The following is a 16537-nucleotide window of genomic DNA, read 5'->3' as shown; positions in this document are numbered from 1 at the left end:
CATTTATTCTCACAATGCATTATAGAAATGGGCGTCACAGAAAGTGATGCCCAAAGTTTTGCATCTAAGGAACTCAAGGACTTCAATTATGTTTTGAATTATCTGAACTCTTCCCATTTTCTCCAGCTTTGCTTGAGAAATCAAAAGTTGCAAAACAAGGAAATGTCGAAAGAAGCAAAGTCTAAATCCAAAAATGTAAGCCAGCTAAGCCCCCCCCCCCCCCCCACGGCCACATTTGGAGAGCTGGAGAGATCCTCCTCAGTACCTGCTGTCTCTGATAGGCTGAGAAGGTCTTTTCAATGTCCTCCAGATCCAGGATCTTGAAGACCTTGGCATCGTCCACCTCCATCCAGATAGTGCCCTCCAGTTTATTCTGAGCAGAGGACAACAGGACATTTATGTCTCAGATTGTAACACAAAGCATCACGATATTATTATACTATATATTATGTATTCAGGTCCTTCTCACCTCAGCTAGCTTGGCCCAGTTGAAGGACTTGAGTGCGTTGGATGGCTGAGGAATGTTCTTCGTCTTCAGGGATGGTCCAAGGGGTGCTCCTGGCGGGGGAGGGATACCTCCGACGAGTGGGCGTCCAGGAGGAGGCGGGGGTCCACCCGGAGGAGGTGGTGGGGGAGGTGGAGGAGGCATCATGCCCCCAGGGGGCGGCGGGGGAGGTGGGCACATACCTCCAAAACCTCCTGGTACGGGTGGAGGAGGCAGAGGACCACCGGGGGGACCGGGGCCGAGGGGAGGGCCTCCAGGAACAACAGCTGCCCGTCTCTGCAGGGAGAGTATTACACAACGTCAACAGGACAGGAACTACTTAAACAGAATACTAGCAGCCGTATCGTTTATCATCTCCCTTCATATCCCAATGATTTATGTCCTGGAACAGTCGTGTCAGTTGTCAAAATCGTGTACATTTGCACAACATGTTGCCGTATTCTTCTGTTTCATTGATGGACCGGGTATCTTATATTCTGCTGACATAACAGAAATAATACGGTTTAAAAAGTGCAACAACATAAAGTAACAAATCAATATGCAATGAGATAGAAGAGTTGAATGGTTTGTTCTGCAGCAGCCTGGTTGTCATCAGGCTTTATTTACAGCTCGTTGTAAAGTGGTCCAGTGGACATAAAGGACATAAAGGACGTAAAGGACGTAAAGGACGTACGGTGCTGAGTTCATGCAGTCGGACGGTGAGTTCGGCCACTTGCTGCTTGACATTCTTGTGCTCGGTGCTCTCCTTTTCCAGCTTCTCTTTCATCTTGTTGAGCGTCTGCATCATGTCCTCTTTCTCCTGAGTCTTTGCATCACATTCTCGCTCCTTCTTATCAAACTTCTGCTGCAGCTCATGGTGCTCTGAAACGGGAAGCCACAGCGACACGTTCCTCACATTGAGTTCATTAAACGTATTCTATTTCAGTTAAATCATTTCTAGTCTTACTAACCTTTTCGCATTTTCTCTGCCTGCTCTTTCCACTGTTTGACCTCATTTTCATTGACCAGCCTGCAGAGAGGATGACATAATCAACTCCAGTGAACAGTTCCAGTCATTGTTTTTTTCAACTTGAATAGGAATCTATTTTTGGAACGCTGTGGAGCGCGCAACGCTTTTTAATTTCTCATCAAACACAACATTGTTTGCACAATCTGGCAGCCGAGCAATCTGTTCCACGTCGTCATTCTGTCCGTCTCAGAGGAAGACATGAGGACTCACATCCGGACGACGTTCTTCACGTTAAAGTTCTCCAGTGGCGTGACGTCGGGATCGTGACCTTTGTCGTTCTGCAAGACCATCTGCTGGACGATGCGGTCCAACAGCAGCCAGTACTGCACCGTGTTACCGCTTCTCTTGTCTGAGGAGGGAGGAAGAGTTTCCCATGAGCCTCAGTAATTAGAATGAATGTCTCTCCATTAGTGTCAGAGCAGGAACAGCTGGATCCCCATTATGACGAACCAAAGGACTGATTTACAACTGTACCAGGTATACTATATATAGTATACTATACTGTATACTATAACCTGGTTACAAGGTGACACTTGTATTTGTTACTGACTGGTGACTGGCTTGCATCTTATTACCTCTTGAGCAGCACAGTATTCATGGCTGGAGTGTTAATTACACGCTTAATGCCTCAGGAAGGTAACGGAGGGGGGTCTCGTTAAAACAGGAGGAGGAAGGTGAGAGTCAAAGAAAGATGGCCGCTGCTGTGTGGCTCTTTGTGACGTGAGGAAGCTGACTAACATTGTAATCCAACATGGTGCATATTTTCTGTGACAGAACCTGAATGTTAGCCAACAACAGTGTCCAACTTTGAGTAAGTAAAGTATTATGTTGGGCTGGGAAAGTGCTTATCCAATATGTGGACTGACTGAGTCAACAGCCTTATCTTTCTGGTTCAGATGCTCTGTGTATTTCATGGGAGTAATACTACTACCCTGTTTGGAGGACCAGCCTTTAATCCCATTTCACAGTATTTTCGTGTGACGGTAGTCGTCCAAACATTGCACAGTGAGCAGCCAAGTATTAAACAGTGTAAAGACTCACGTGGCATGAGGAGGCAGTGATGCAGGACAGACATAAAGTGCGGGTGTGCATCAGTGTGGTTTATCTTCTTGCGGATGAGATCAAAAACTTGGTTGGCACTTTTGGTGTCTATATGTACCTGGAGGAGAAGAAGTGAAACAGCAGCCCTGTGAATATCTCCTGCTAAATATTCTACTGTCACAAATAATGCAAGAATCAGGAAACTACAGGTTTTTATTCTCCTTACCGACTCAAAGCGTTTTGACAGAGCCAGCTCATCCTCGTTCCGCAGCATCTCAAAGTAGTCTAAATGCCTGAGAGTGAATGGAGAGACACAACTGTGATGCACTTGTACACTTCATGTTCTCCTTTGCAGGAAAGAACGGAAAGTCGTGATGAAACACACACTTTGATTTCCTGTTGTTCAGTTCATGATCAGTACACATTCTCAGAGCTCCAGATGTTCTGCTCCACCTCACCTGTCTAATGTGGAGTTTTCATGAGAGCGTAGCTTGTCGATCACCGGTTGGATCCCCAGCATGAGAAACTCATATCGTAGGTGGATACGGAATTCCAAACTTGTCTGTATTTGAAAGAAATATAAATAAATCAGCAGAAGAAATGTTTTCTACTCTCGTCTCTGTAATGACAGGATGACCTTCCAGTGTGGAAGGAAGCATACGAGCGGTCTAGTGCTGATAATTCACCTCTCCAGCGCCTTGACTCAGCACAGCATTGATAAAGGACATGATGGCTGTTTTCAGGTTGACCTCATCTCGGTATCGCCCTGTGCTGCGGTCCAGGTCGTTTATAAGGGTCTGTGGGACGACAGGTCATTACAGCTGTTAAATATCTTCACACGCCGCTGCTTTTAAATGGCTTCATCTTTCTACCCATTGTTTTTTTGCACTCGGCCGGCTCCCACCCACCTGGAACCGTGTCCTCTCGCAGGCGAAGCGCTGGTAGTGCAGCATGGCCTCCAGGATCTTCTTGTGTCCGCCGGGCACCAGACACACGGCGCCCATGATCTCCAGCACCGCCACCTTGGTCTTGATGTTCTCCGTGGCCAGGCTCTGAGCGATGATGTTGATGCTCTCGGAGTGGGAGAGGACGTGGGCGCGGCCCTGCGAGTTGTTCATCAGAGCTTTGATGCAGCCGATCAGAGACGTGTGGATCTGCGACTCTGTGGTCTCGTAGTCCATGCTCTTCAGGAAGTTCAGGATACACGTGAGGCCGTCCAGGTCGATAAAACGGGTCACGAACCTGAGAGGAGAGCAGGAAACCAGCTTAGTTCAGGAGACTAGTTTTAATGTGAAATACTGTAAGTAGCTAAATGTGTGTATCACTCTGTCTCCTTGTGCTATATCATCTTCACTGAATCAGATGATAATGTATTAAGTATTAATGTAATAAGTAACTCATAACATTTGGTTTTAAAGTGCAGGTTCCTGAAATGGAAATGCTTTAATGCACATTCAGGTCAATGGGAAACCGTTAACCAACAGTGCAGTGACCTTCATGGGTGAGAGCAGCTAAAATGAAAGGAGATGATGGATGACGTTATATGCTCAGGACAAGGAGGAGATTAAAGGACAGGACAGAGTGAGACGAGGGACGTATTTGTCCACCTCATGGGTTGCGTCCTCAGAGCCGTCTTCAGGCTCTCGATGGTTTTGTTCCTCTCTTCCTCGTCTTCTTTCTCCAGAGCGAGGAGCGTCGTTCTCTGTCAACAGAGGAGTAAACGTAGTCTGAGGGACGGGACAAACAAAGCTGACCTCACTGACCTCCAGAGATGGACAGGTCACAGGGAAAAGGTCGACAGTTATTCCGTTTCATTCACACAGACCAGAGGCACAGATTTGTCTCAGAGGGTTTTACAATCTTGGACCTTTGAACTGGATGAGGAAAGGAAGAGCGACAGAGCAGGGGTCCTCCTTCCAGGACTACTTTGTGACCGTTTTATCCAAAAAAGAAAGAATGAATGAAGTCCATGTTGTTACTTACAGCTGCCATTGAGTTGAGCTGATCAATGTAGTATTCTGGCCAACTAGTTGCACTTTTGTTTTCTTCTTGTTCCTGAAACACAGAGAATAACAGAGTGAAGGACGCTGTGCAGTGATCCACGAGGGCATCGCTGTTAAGGAATGTCACACAGTTATTTAGGGAAAGAAGAGAAGAGATGAGTTTATTAGAAAAAGATGTTTTGGGCTTTAGAATATTAATTGGAAGCGACTGAGGTCTGAAGGGAATGTTGCAGAAAGTCAAAAGTCGTTAGTTGGTTCACGACACGTTTAAATAAATCAAAGTCAAACTGCAAACCAGATGGAGAACTTCATTCCACCATCTTCAGATCAGTTGGCTTTGAAAGACGTGAAACATGCAAAGACCAACAAACACACGGGGAACAGAAGGTTCAGGGAACAAATAGCCAAAAGACAAAAATGGAGCAGGAACTCAAAAGTAGGGCGCCACAGATATCCAGCCCGTTTCATCATCCAGCGCTTCACTGAGCTCCAGGAGGTGGTGAGAAGTGCAGGAAAGAGCACAGCTGCTTGAGCAGATCTTCAGATTAGCAAATGAAAGTTAAAACGGTGGATTAAGGACACGGCCTGATTTATGCTGCGATTAATCTCCTGACGGTTTGTATTATAAGTGGAAAAAAAGAAGTAACTGTGAGACATTTCTTCGATGATTTAATTTTCTAACTCAAGGAGGAAACGCTGAGGAGAGGAGGACTTGAACATGAACTTGGCTCCTACATAAAAGGACCCCCAGCTTTCATTTTCACTCCGGCTCCATTAAGCACAAGCGAGCTGTGACCATCAGAAACTAATTGGGCGTCGGTTAATAAGGCGGCCTGCAGAGAGACTTGGCTGCTCCGGCAGACACCGCAGGCTCTGGCCGGTCTGGTCCCGCTGCTCCACTCAGGTCCAGCGCCAGCTTGACCCGGCGGGGCGCTGGACGGAGTTCAGTCCTTCACCGGAGCAGACGCAGAGGTGGGACCGCTTCCTGTCGCATCTTAAAGAGTTCATCTTTCAACTCGGAAGTCGGCGCTCTTCAAACGCCGACATGTCGTTCGTTTGTTTAGGGTCACGATGAGAGGGAAAAAGAGGGGGGGGGGGGGGGATTTCTGGGAGTATATTTTTTCCACATTTGAGAAAGTAAAGATCAAAGACTCGTCAGGAAACAGGAATCAATCTCGGTTATTTAGAGTGTGCTTGAAAGAGAAGCTACAGCTCGGTCCTCTCACAAACAACAAGCCTTTTCTTTTTTTGGGAGATGAAATTTGAAACCTTTACTGCAGAAATCTCTGCTAACAACCAGATCAGTAAATCTGCCTCAGATGATGGAGCTAACAGGAGGAGGAGGACTGACTCTCTGCAGCATGATTTCATCGGCTCAGGTGGCCGGCCAAGACAAACAGCTGAAGCTCTGCTGCTCTTGACTGACTTATCTCCTCCAGGCTGGGCCCAACGGCCCAACGGCCCAACTCCCCCCCCCCCCCCCCCCAAACACACAAGAGCTGCACCTGTGGAAGTGAATCCTTCCTGTTTGCCTTGGACAACTGGCCGCATCCTTTGCCTCTTTTCTCCACACACACACACACACACACACACACACACACACACACACACACACACACACACAGAGTCTGGGTCGGGGCCAGAGCCTGCTGCTGCCGAGTCAGCAATATTGATGTCTTTCTGTAAACCCCCCCCCCCCCCCCCCCCTCTGCAGGTCGATGCAGCACATTAAAGATTTGTTTCCACCTTCACACCGACACTGAAACAACCCTGCAACATTTTGGGCTGTATTTTCAAAGCGGGCCTTGAGACTCCTCCTAACGAGGCCACTAATTGGGACACAGTAGAATCGGGAGAACACACCATGCTGATGTCATTTCCTCTACCTTCTCTACCTTCTCTACCTTACAGCCGCGGTGGACGCTGTGTTCATGAGAGCATCAATACTCATACAAATGGATGAATATTGATCATGGCTTGTGATGCAGGACTTAGACCTCTTAGCAGATTCATTGACTCAACACATTGTTTCTGCTTGTCGACATAAATACACATTATTGGCACACATATGGATCGTTTTAGGAAATGGGTTCCTTGGTTTTCCCCCTGAGAGTTAGAGGAGGACACTAATACCACTCGCATGTCTGTGTGGCAACAATTACGCTACATCTAAGCCAGTTAGCTTAGCTTAGCATAAAGATTGCAAGCAGTGGGAAGCAGCTAGCCAGGCTCCGTTCAAAGGGAACAAAATATGTTAAACTATTCATTTAATGAATCTAAATGTTATATTTTGATGGTCCAAACATCTCAACCAAAAGGTCAGAATTATTACTACAGCATGACCGGGATGAGGTCAGCAGTGGAGGAGGAGGAGGTGAGACTTTCCTCCTTCATATCTGAACTCAATTTAATTAACACAAAAAGGATCAATGTGAAAAGTACAGAATATTCTATACTTTGACTTTTGCAGACGTTAAGAAAACCATGCATGATGTGTTTCTGCAGCTGTGTTTTTTGAGGAGCTGCAAACTATCCATTCATCATCACTCTAAATCCCAACTCTCCTCACCTCCAGTTTGTAAGCGGATGTAGGAAAAGCATGGAAAAGCATGGCCTGTCTGCACATCAGTCAGGACAGGATATCCTACACACTCATAGCTTCAGAAACACGGCTGTAGAAAGGAGAGGGAACATTCAACGCTGCTTTGAAAGCTCCAGTTGATCTAAACTAGACCAGGCGTCTGCGCTTTCCTGCATGCAGGACAGGAATGAATATACAGAGAAAGGAAGAACAGCTGACAGTCCTTTTATCATGACGGAACAGACATAATACAATATGACACTGTCACAGAGTGGTACAGTATGTTATGGCTACGTGAATGCTTTGATGGGGCAGGTGTATTATCTAAAAGAAGAACCCGCATGATTCAAATCAGGGAGGACAGTCGAACCGTGAGACACCAGAAACCTGCAGGACATTTCAGTGCTTTAGACCTCCGTCACTGGATCATCTAATGGAAAAGGCTAGATTTAGCGTTTGTGTTACTCCCTCTAGATGTCACTATCTTTATATCCACCTTGTGTAACATCCACTTAGGCGAGTTATTCATGGTGGAGCTTTGAAGAGGCGGTGCAGACGTATTATCTAGAGATGAGGAACGGGACTGAAATTGAAGGAATACGTGACGTGATGGGGAATAAAGTTATCAGAAAGTGCTCTGGAGTGGTGTGTTTGAAACGTAATATCTGTTTAATGATAGCACGTCTCTTACAACACATCATAGGCAGTTTAGGTTGCTATACAAAGTGTGTATTTTCATCTCAGATGTAGTTGTATACGCCTTACTTTAAAGATGAAACAGATACACTATGCAGGCCACCCTGTCACGGAGGAATACAGAGATACAAGGTTCTGTGGTGCGTTTCAGAAAGATCAGCTTCAGATAACAACAACAAATCAATGAGGGAGGCGAGTCCACACACTTGGCAGGATATTTGCAGATATTGTGCAGCCTGCAGCCTGCGTGTGGAGGCTGATGTGGAGTGTGACATAATGCACAGTGAAAGTCTTTTACCTTCTTTTTGCTGCAGTAGATTTGCCATTTCTTCTCTGCAGGCAGAGCGAACATGGCTTCCCTGTGCTTCTCGCTGAGGTCGAGCTCATCCTGCGAAGCGGAGACAAAAACGCAGATACAGTTAAGAAACATTCATGTCAGAATATCCACATAAATCAATTCTGTTTTCCCCCAAAATAGAAACATGTGCCAGGCGGGGGGGGGGGGCTGCTCTCTGTTTGAGCCGGGTTGGTGCTGAGCCTCTCCATGATCACTTCACCGTCAAATCCAACAGGACTCTGAATCAAATCAGATGTCTCGCTGGCATCAGACGTGTGAGTAATGGGGGGAAAGATAAGGCGTGGTCTGTCGGCTCGACATGTGGTAACAAACATCTGGAGACAACATGCGTCACTACGCTTAACAGATATTTCACAGAGGCACGCAAAGGGTGCTGCTGGGAGGACTAAATACCAGAGAGCGTTTCAACACTCAACGACTCTCTGTCCTCATTCAAATGTCTGTCAATGTTCTGTTTGAGAGTGTAGGATGGAAAAAGAAGCTTTAACTTGACCTGCAGGTTTTTGGAAAACTTTTCTCAATGAATCTCAAGTTTAAAGGTCGGGTTTAATTGATCGTAACGGAGCAGATGGGCCCAGCTTATTCCACAAGGTTTCAGCTCGTTCAGACGGTGGCAAACAGAAAAGCACGTGGCCGCTTCCTTTCGGTAAACAGAGCAACTGAAAGCCTCTCCCCGTCGTCACACTCAACTTACTCAATTATGTCTTCATAAAGGGGCGCGGAGACAAAAACAAGCAATTAGCAGACGGAGGGGGGCCGAGACATTAAGAGCTCCTGAATGAGGTCCATTGATGTGCAACAATGTCATGCTTAGATTACTGAGGCGACCGCAGGAGAGAGAGGAGAGCACAACAAATTAGAAGTGACAAGGAGACAGAGGAAGAGAAGCAGCCCGGCCCCGACGTTCACCAGCTAGTGTGAACCGGGAGGAAGTGAATGTCCTGGAATATAACGGGGCAAACAATGAGGTAAGACTATATTAGAAAGACTTTATTAAGAACATACTAAAGTGTCTGTTACGCTAGATGTTACGACATCGAAATCTAAACCTTTTTCAAATTAAGGCAACGTTATTTCCTAAAGCAGATGGACACTGTAGCTTTTGGCAAACGTACCCAAACAGGAGCAAATAGTGCATTCTGGGGGGACTATTTTCAGCTGCGGATTTATAAACATTTGGTGCCGTAGTCGGTATTCACAGCAGCACAATGGTATGTGTGGGACTGACTCAAAATAAAGTATAGTGGTCATGCTCGTAAAATGAGTTTGGACAACAATGGAGGTCTAAGGAACAGACTTCAGCTGCACAGGCAAGAGGGGTTAGCTGACATTAAGAATTTCCTCAAGAAGAAACGGCAGCATGAAGTCTTACCACCAACTCGGAGAACATGCCGTCCAGCTCGTCGTATCCGGGCATCGGCAGTGCCGGCTCCATGGCCTGCAGGGCGAAGTCCTCCCTGAGCCTGTAGGTGATCTCCGGGTGATCGCTGCTGTTGAAGCAGCAGAAGATGAAAGACAGGCCGCCGCCGCGGCCGCCGCCGCCACGTTTCCGAGGAGCCATGGCTGTCCGATGCGTCCGGCCGGTCGGGGTTAGGGAGGGCGGGAGGCTCCTTCCTCTTTACGGCCTCCTCCACCTCAGAGTCTGGCCTCCGTCAGAGAGTGCTGTGCACAGGGAGAAGGGACACTTAAGTGTGTGCTTTTTAAACCGGCAGTCACACAAATGTGAACAATAGAAGACAATACGGCCCATAAATACTGTACTAAATACAAGGATTAATAGCCACTCAGTAGCGCTTTAAGGACAAACTGGCTGACTAGTTCCTGACTAGTTCCTGACTAGTTCCTGACTAGTTCCTGACTAGCAGCCGGAGTTACAACCTAACCCTCTGGCCTGGTAATGGTGAATGATGAAGAGTCATAACTGCTGTAGGAAAAGTACAAAGCATGGTATCAGTGAAGGCCAGCACTGAAGGATTCCATTATACCGTTGACACAAAAGGCCCCTGGAGGAGTGTGATATTTGAAATGGAGACCGTAATTTGCCTTTTCATCTCCCCGTCCCTCCTGTCGAGCATCGGCTTTCCTCTAAAGACCTAACGAGGACTGATTAGAGGGGTGTGGTCACAATGACCCGGGGAAGAGGTGTGTGAAGCCTCTCCGTGGTTCTGAAGACCGGCTTGCTCATTGTGGGTTTAAGAGCAAAAGCAGGCCCTCTGTCAAACCCTGAGACGATACGGCGTGCAAGAGATTTACAGCGCGAGGAGTCCACGTCAAACTCAGACACTCACCGCCTCAATCATCCTGATAACCATCAACGCCAGACTTTCCCTTCCTGGCTCTGCTGACTCCGTAGACCTGATTACACACATGGTTTGCTCTCCGGCGGCTGCGTTTTCACCAGTAATGTAGGAAATGTGTGCAATCCTGTTGTCCCATCTGCCCTCCCTCTCTATCCCCGATACAAACATACCTCGAGATCAGCTGTCATACATGAGCAGCATCGAGGAGGAGGGCTGAGCACATTACAGACACACCATGTTCAGGGTATTTTGGGGCTGGTTTTAGCCACGCTAGCCGCAGGAATGTAGGGATGGTAATGTCGGTGTGTCGGCCGTTCCACCACTTTAGTCCAGTCTAAAATATCTTAAGAACTCAACGGATCGCCGTGTCATTGTGTGCAGACGTTCATGGTCCCCAGAGGATTGTTTCTAATAACTTCAGTGATCCATTAAATGTCCATTTAGCGCCACCATCAGATTAGAATATGAATTTTGTCCAATGACATCCCTGCAGCTATGCTAGCATGCTAACACGTCTGAACTAAGATGAACGTTTTGAACATCTGCATGTCAGCACTGTCACCGTGAGCGTGTTGCCAGTCTAGCTTTAACATCAACGCCCCGCTGTGCTGAAGTAGAGCCTCACAGTCTTGTTCAGCGTCTCAGTCCTCACGTCTTTTCTGTAGACGGTACTCTGACCTGGAGTCAGGTGACCTGCATGTGGAGCAGCCGGGTTCTCTGGTTACGACTATTCAAACACTACGAGTGATAGTTTACTCTGTGGCTGAAAAAATGAATTTTGAGACAAGACAGAACCTCGAACCTCACTACTGACAACATAAACAGGTTTGATTTGTAACAAACTCCTAATTGGTACAAACACAGGGAGTAGGAGAGGAGCTCTCAGACCCGCTGGCTCAAGTCCAGCAGGAATAATGGAATAAAGTGCAGGAGATCTCTCAAGACACCGCCGTCAGCACGCCACGAGAACAGCTCTCCGGTCTCCGGCGTGATGCCAAGAATCATCATCACAGGCCTGCAGGAATCTATGTTCTTGGTGACCGGCGGCCCGCTGACCAGTAGATAGATAGATAGATAGATAGATAGATAGATAGATAGATAGATAGATAGATAGATAGATAAATAGATAGATAGATATTTGACCCCGTCCTGTGATCGAAGGTCGCGTGTCGCTACGCTCAGTGGAGTAGAGCGACGGAGAAAGTTCCCTCTTCCAAAAGGAAAAGTGAGGACATTTCCTGTGGCAACTTTCTGTAAGTAGAGTCACTAAAATAAAAAGTCCATTTTGTGGTCTTCCTAAATAAAGACTGATGCCATCACTGTCTCATTTTAGTCACGTTTTGGTTCATCTGCTCTCCAGCTGCACTTTTCAAATGTGGAACAGCCGCTAGAGACGTCTGAGACTTTTTCCACCCACCAGAGAATCTTTCATATTTCACCCTGAAATGTGTTTTATTCTTTGTTTTATGTATCATGTCTCCTTTAATATGCTGATGACAACAAAAGCAAAACAAGCAAATCCCACAAAGGAACATAATCAAAACCCTTAGAAGCCCAAAGATAGAGAATCCATTTCACAGCGCAGCGTTGTGTTCCAAGGTAAACTGTGTTGATGATGAGTTATGATATGATAATGATCACTTCATCAGACACACAAGACATTCGTCCAAATCAACGCTTGTGGCCAACAAACTCGTAATAACTGGCAAACTGTCAAACAAAACTCACAACGGCCAACTTTCCATCCCTAGAATATCCTCCTCAGAAATACCTACAAACGCAAAGCGTGCATCGTTCTACGCAGACAGATGGCCACACATGAGATAAAGTACACAGCGGCTCACCTTTACGAACACACTGTGTATTTATTTTGACACATCCTTGACTTTTCCAAATAGACTAGCAGAGGCCTCGGCAGCAGCTGCTTGGCTTCACGCTCACCATCTATTCTAGCATGAAGGGAAGAAGAGAGTCAAAGCCCCCTTTGACCATATTAGTCCACAAAGCTGCCCATCTTTTCCATTAGCTAAAGCGAGCTGTAAACTTTGTATAAACCCGTGAGCCAGAGAGGGACAGCGCTGGTCCCCGTCCAGCTACAGGAGCCTGCGGATGTGTGGCTCTGCCATGTGGGGAGGGCACAAAGAGACGGGGAAGATTTGAACCAGGCCTCTAGGAAGAGCGCCAGGCTTTAAAACCCGTTTTAAATAGCGGCCGAACGGTGGAATTACAACTTCTGGCTCCGTCACGTGACGCCGTTGGGCCCGAAAGACCTTTTCCCATAGACTTACATTAGGTAAATACTCAAACGAGTTTCCTTCCTCAGGACTGGGAGTCGGGGTCAGAGGAACAGCTAATGGATCCATGGATCTTTATGTAACACTCAGACGTCAAGCTTTCTTTGCTCATGCACCAAGAAGCACCTTTCCTAGGAATGAACGGGGCTCCGCCTCCAGCGCCGTAGTTCTCTTCACACGTCCACGGTCTGAACATGCAGCCCGTGACGCCGCTGAGACGTAGTGTTTGTGCTGTAATTGTTAACCTGTGAGACGCGAGCGCGTCGACATCAGCCCCCCCGGAGGTCAAGGTTCCCAACAAAACAGAGGCCTGTTAGAACAAGAGGACATTCCTCTGAGAGCCAGGTGAGCTCCGTGACCCTGAACAACACCTTCCACCGTCACCTGCTCCAACAGAGAAGAAGCACGGATTACTTCAAAATCCCCAAAACAAGCATGCACAACTCACGCAGTCAACCTGACCCTCAGCTGTCCCAGCAGTCAGAGTGAGCAGAATGAATGCTTATTTCCAGGAAGTGTCCTTGCAGCAGGCCTGTTTGAAATGTTAACAGTCTCCCAGTTGATGCTAATGCCGTGTAACAGCTGCACTTTCCATATAATCAAGAATGATGATGTTTACACTGACATAAATCAACTGTACTGGAGAAACATCGTGACTTTTGTAGGCTACTTCTTACAGCATTCTTTTTGTGCACTCCTTCATTCATACCCAATTAAAGCCGCCCACTCACATCCACACAAACTTCTTTGTCCGTCTTCATTTCTATCCTTGGACGGCCTTGTTGTCCTCCTGACCGTGTGGTTTGGCGGGTGACCTGGAGTAGGTCCAGACTGTAAAGAGAGTCTGGGTGTTTGTAGAGCGAGTGTGAGCCCCGTGCACAAGTGTCATGTCCGCCGGACAAAAGGCAGAAGCAGAGAGGAGCGTCTTAAGCTCGACACACAGAGACGCTCGTGTTACTGAACACGACTGCAGAGGAACAGAGCAGGAACTCAGAGAAGGTCTGACAGCTGGCTTCATTCTTCTCCTCCTCCTCCACTGCTCAAGCTTCAAGATCATTATTATTTGCTGAATGTCATCAACGGCGATCTTGAACGACGTAGTAAAAATGATTAATTGGCCAAAAATGTAGAGTAATTTTGTGGTGTTGGTATCCAAGGACATAGAAACAGATAACAGAAAGTCAGAGTAGTGAAGACTGCAGAGGTGAGGACTCTAAAGTCTGCTTCTAAACCGAAACAAATCCACATTAAATCACGTCCTATCATCTAATAGTCCTTTAGAAGTCTCTCATGTAACAACTGCTGTCATGAAAAGGTGGTTTTCTGTCTATAATCTATAAATACTAACAGTCCACTCAAAGCTGGAGCAGGAATCCAACCTTGGAGGGAGAACACAGTGGACAGTAGTGTATTGAAAGCAGATGTGTGAAATACCTTCTATTGCAGCAGCTGGCATCTATCAGCACGTTCTGGCACACTGAGATGTACTTTTAATTTTTTGATATCTACAGCTGCCGGAATCATCAGCAGCACTAACGACGCAGGAGAACGAACCTGCAGTGTTTCTGATTGAGCTCAGCAGCCAATGGAAGAAGAGCGTTGGAGCAGTAATGACCATCGGCAGCAGGGTTAATGGAAAATCCACTCATGCTTTTGATCAAACACAAAATATGGAATAGGTCTCTCCTCGGGTTGTTGGGGAAATAAAAACATGTAAATGCTGATAACAGACTGTGTGTGTGTGTGTGTGTGTGTGTGTGTGTGTGTGTGTGTGTGTGTGTGTAGCTGCTGCTGTGTTGTAGGCGGAGGTTTAATCTTCTTTTCTGATTTAGGATGGATCAGACAATCTGATGATCATCTCACCGCAGGACTGTCGTTTCATATCATACGACTACAGCGTTTCCTACACCGACACATTACAAATGTCCTCGTATTAAAAAAGGAGCCACTGGAATTTGTGGATTTGCAGTGAGCTTTACTGGAAAAGGTTTCTGGACTTTAGGACCCCCCCCGTGGCTGTTGTGCACGACATTTGCTCATTTATTTTGGATCACTCTGGACAGCTGCAAACAAAAGGCTCTGGAGTCACACAGCGAAGGCTGCAGGCTGTCCTTTCAGCTCGGAGCCGCCCTGCTGGAAATCAATCAGCAGCTCGGTGTTTGGACACGGAGCGTTTGCTTAACCTGTGAAACTCAAAACTGTGTTGACTCGAGTCAGCCGCAAAATGCTCGATAGTAACAAACAGTCAAAAGTAATAAAAACAGTCTCCATGTCTCAATGCAGCTGCAGGACAGGAAAACAGGAAAAACTCAAACTCTCCTCCAAGCCAACGCTAATAACCGCAGACTGACGGTAAAGTGACCCGCGTAGTTTCTAACCGTCTTCATGTTGAAAGTGTTCGTCTATTTTTCTCCGGTTCAGCCGCGGTACAAACGGCACAGCGGTGTCCGGTTGTTTCGCACAGCTGGACAACACGCGCGATGCTCCTTCTGACAATTACTTAATGACGCCTCGAGTCCACAGCGAGTGAACACGTCTCAGAACACAACTGATGGCCCGAGACAGAAACGCTGACTGGCAGGTTAAGAGGAGATTAAAATCGACCCGTCAGACTTCAGAGAGCCGTCAAAGAGCGGCGTGACAGCCGCAGAGCTCCGGTAGCAGAGCGGCGTGCACGTGAGCATCAGGACCGCGAGTCTGGATGTGACAACGGAACACACGTCTCTGCCTCCGGAGCGTTTACCGTCACACGGCTGAGGGACACTCAGATTACCGGATTGACATACAGAGAGACGGACAACAGGAAGCATGTCTTCCACCGGCTGACACATGGTTGCCGGTTCAACGTTGAGGCAGTGACGGTGGATCGTCACATAGCTGCTGTGACTGTCATGAATGGTGTGCTCGTTTTTCCAGTTGTTGTTACAACATAGGTCTGCGCGCGCATTGATGCACGTGTTGCTTTGGAACAACAAGGCGCTGCTGCAGTGTTTCTACTGCATGTTTGCTCGACCAAGATTAGTGTTGGCTGTGGAAATGAACAAACAATAACCAATAAGCTAAAATGAGGCCTACTTCTTCATCAAGTCAAAGTTACTTGATAGTCTCACAGCTGATTACTCATGTGTCCATCTATGTCTGTGTTATTCTGAATTAAATACCTTTGTGTTTTATGCGTGTTGGTGCACATAACACACGTCTATGTCCTGTTTCAGGCCAGCGGTAATATTCAACATAACATGTCGTGGTTCACAGTAAAGCTACCTTTCATCCTGCGCTCTGTTACTAAACACACAGACACCCTCTATCAGCCGTATCGCATTAAGGTAATCTGATTACTTTCCACATCCTTCCTCATTAAACGGACCCGTGGTCTTCACACGCTTCATCCGGAGACGTTCGGTCAGTATGTGATGAAGACCAAATGAATAACTGTGATCAGTGGATCAGCCGATTAACTCACTGTGTTCATTCTCCATGCGGAGGAGGCCGCAGCATTATCGTATGAACGGATGAACTAATGTTTGTCAATGACGTTGTTTTGTTGCCTGGGAGACATTCAGTTACTGCTGATTCGAGCTTGTGGTTTTAGAAGTTACTCCTTAGGGTTGCCGCAATGATCTAAAAGCCTAGAGACGGTCCGTTTACTGGCGGACCCCGCCGTGTGTTTGTTTTGACTCAGACGCTTTAATGAGCGGTGTATTATAGTAACGTCTCATTCACGGAGACGCTGGATGCGTCTCCCACATG

At 47.0% G+C, this 16537-nt stretch overlaps 1 protein-coding gene across 3 annotated transcripts in view; it reads right to left on the bottom strand.

Annotated features, from left to right (window-relative positions):
- The window catches only part of LOC137882277 (disheveled-associated activator of morphogenesis 1-like), a 37459-nt gene that overhangs the window by 7687 nt on the left and 13235 nt on the right, over positions 1 to 16537 (bottom strand). For all 3 annotated transcript variants that reach the window (XM_068724490.1, XM_068724488.1, XM_068724491.1), the window contains exons 2-15: positions 9566 to 9855; positions 8134 to 8223; positions 4539 to 4610; positions 4163 to 4257; positions 3464 to 3797; positions 3242 to 3352; positions 3014 to 3117; positions 2782 to 2848; positions 2556 to 2673; positions 1725 to 1863; positions 1456 to 1514; positions 1179 to 1366; positions 470 to 781; positions 266 to 373 (exon numbers count right to left, since the gene is read on the bottom strand). In XM_068724490.1, coding sequence (XP_068580591.1) covers positions 266 to 373; positions 470 to 781; positions 1179 to 1366; positions 1456 to 1514; positions 1725 to 1863; positions 2556 to 2673; positions 2782 to 2848; positions 3014 to 3117; positions 3242 to 3352; positions 3464 to 3797; positions 4163 to 4257; positions 4539 to 4610; positions 8134 to 8223; positions 9566 to 9754 — 1986 coding nt within the window. In that variant the 5' untranslated portion in view covers positions 9755 to 9855. The remainder of the gene's footprint in view (positions 1 to 265; positions 374 to 469; positions 782 to 1178; positions 1367 to 1455; positions 1515 to 1724; positions 1864 to 2555; positions 2674 to 2781; positions 2849 to 3013; positions 3118 to 3241; positions 3353 to 3463; positions 3798 to 4162; positions 4258 to 4538; positions 4611 to 8133; positions 8224 to 9565; positions 9856 to 16537) is intronic.

Source organism: Cebidichthys violaceus, unplaced genomic scaffold (genome assembly GCF_023349555.1).
Source record: "Cebidichthys violaceus isolate CVI_PGR_0920_01 unplaced genomic scaffold, fCebVio1.0.p SCAF_31, whole genome shotgun sequence".
Taxonomy (NCBI): domain Eukaryota; kingdom Metazoa; phylum Chordata; class Actinopteri; order Perciformes; family Stichaeidae; genus Cebidichthys; species Cebidichthys violaceus.
This window is presented reverse-complemented; position numbering and strand designations above follow the sequence as displayed.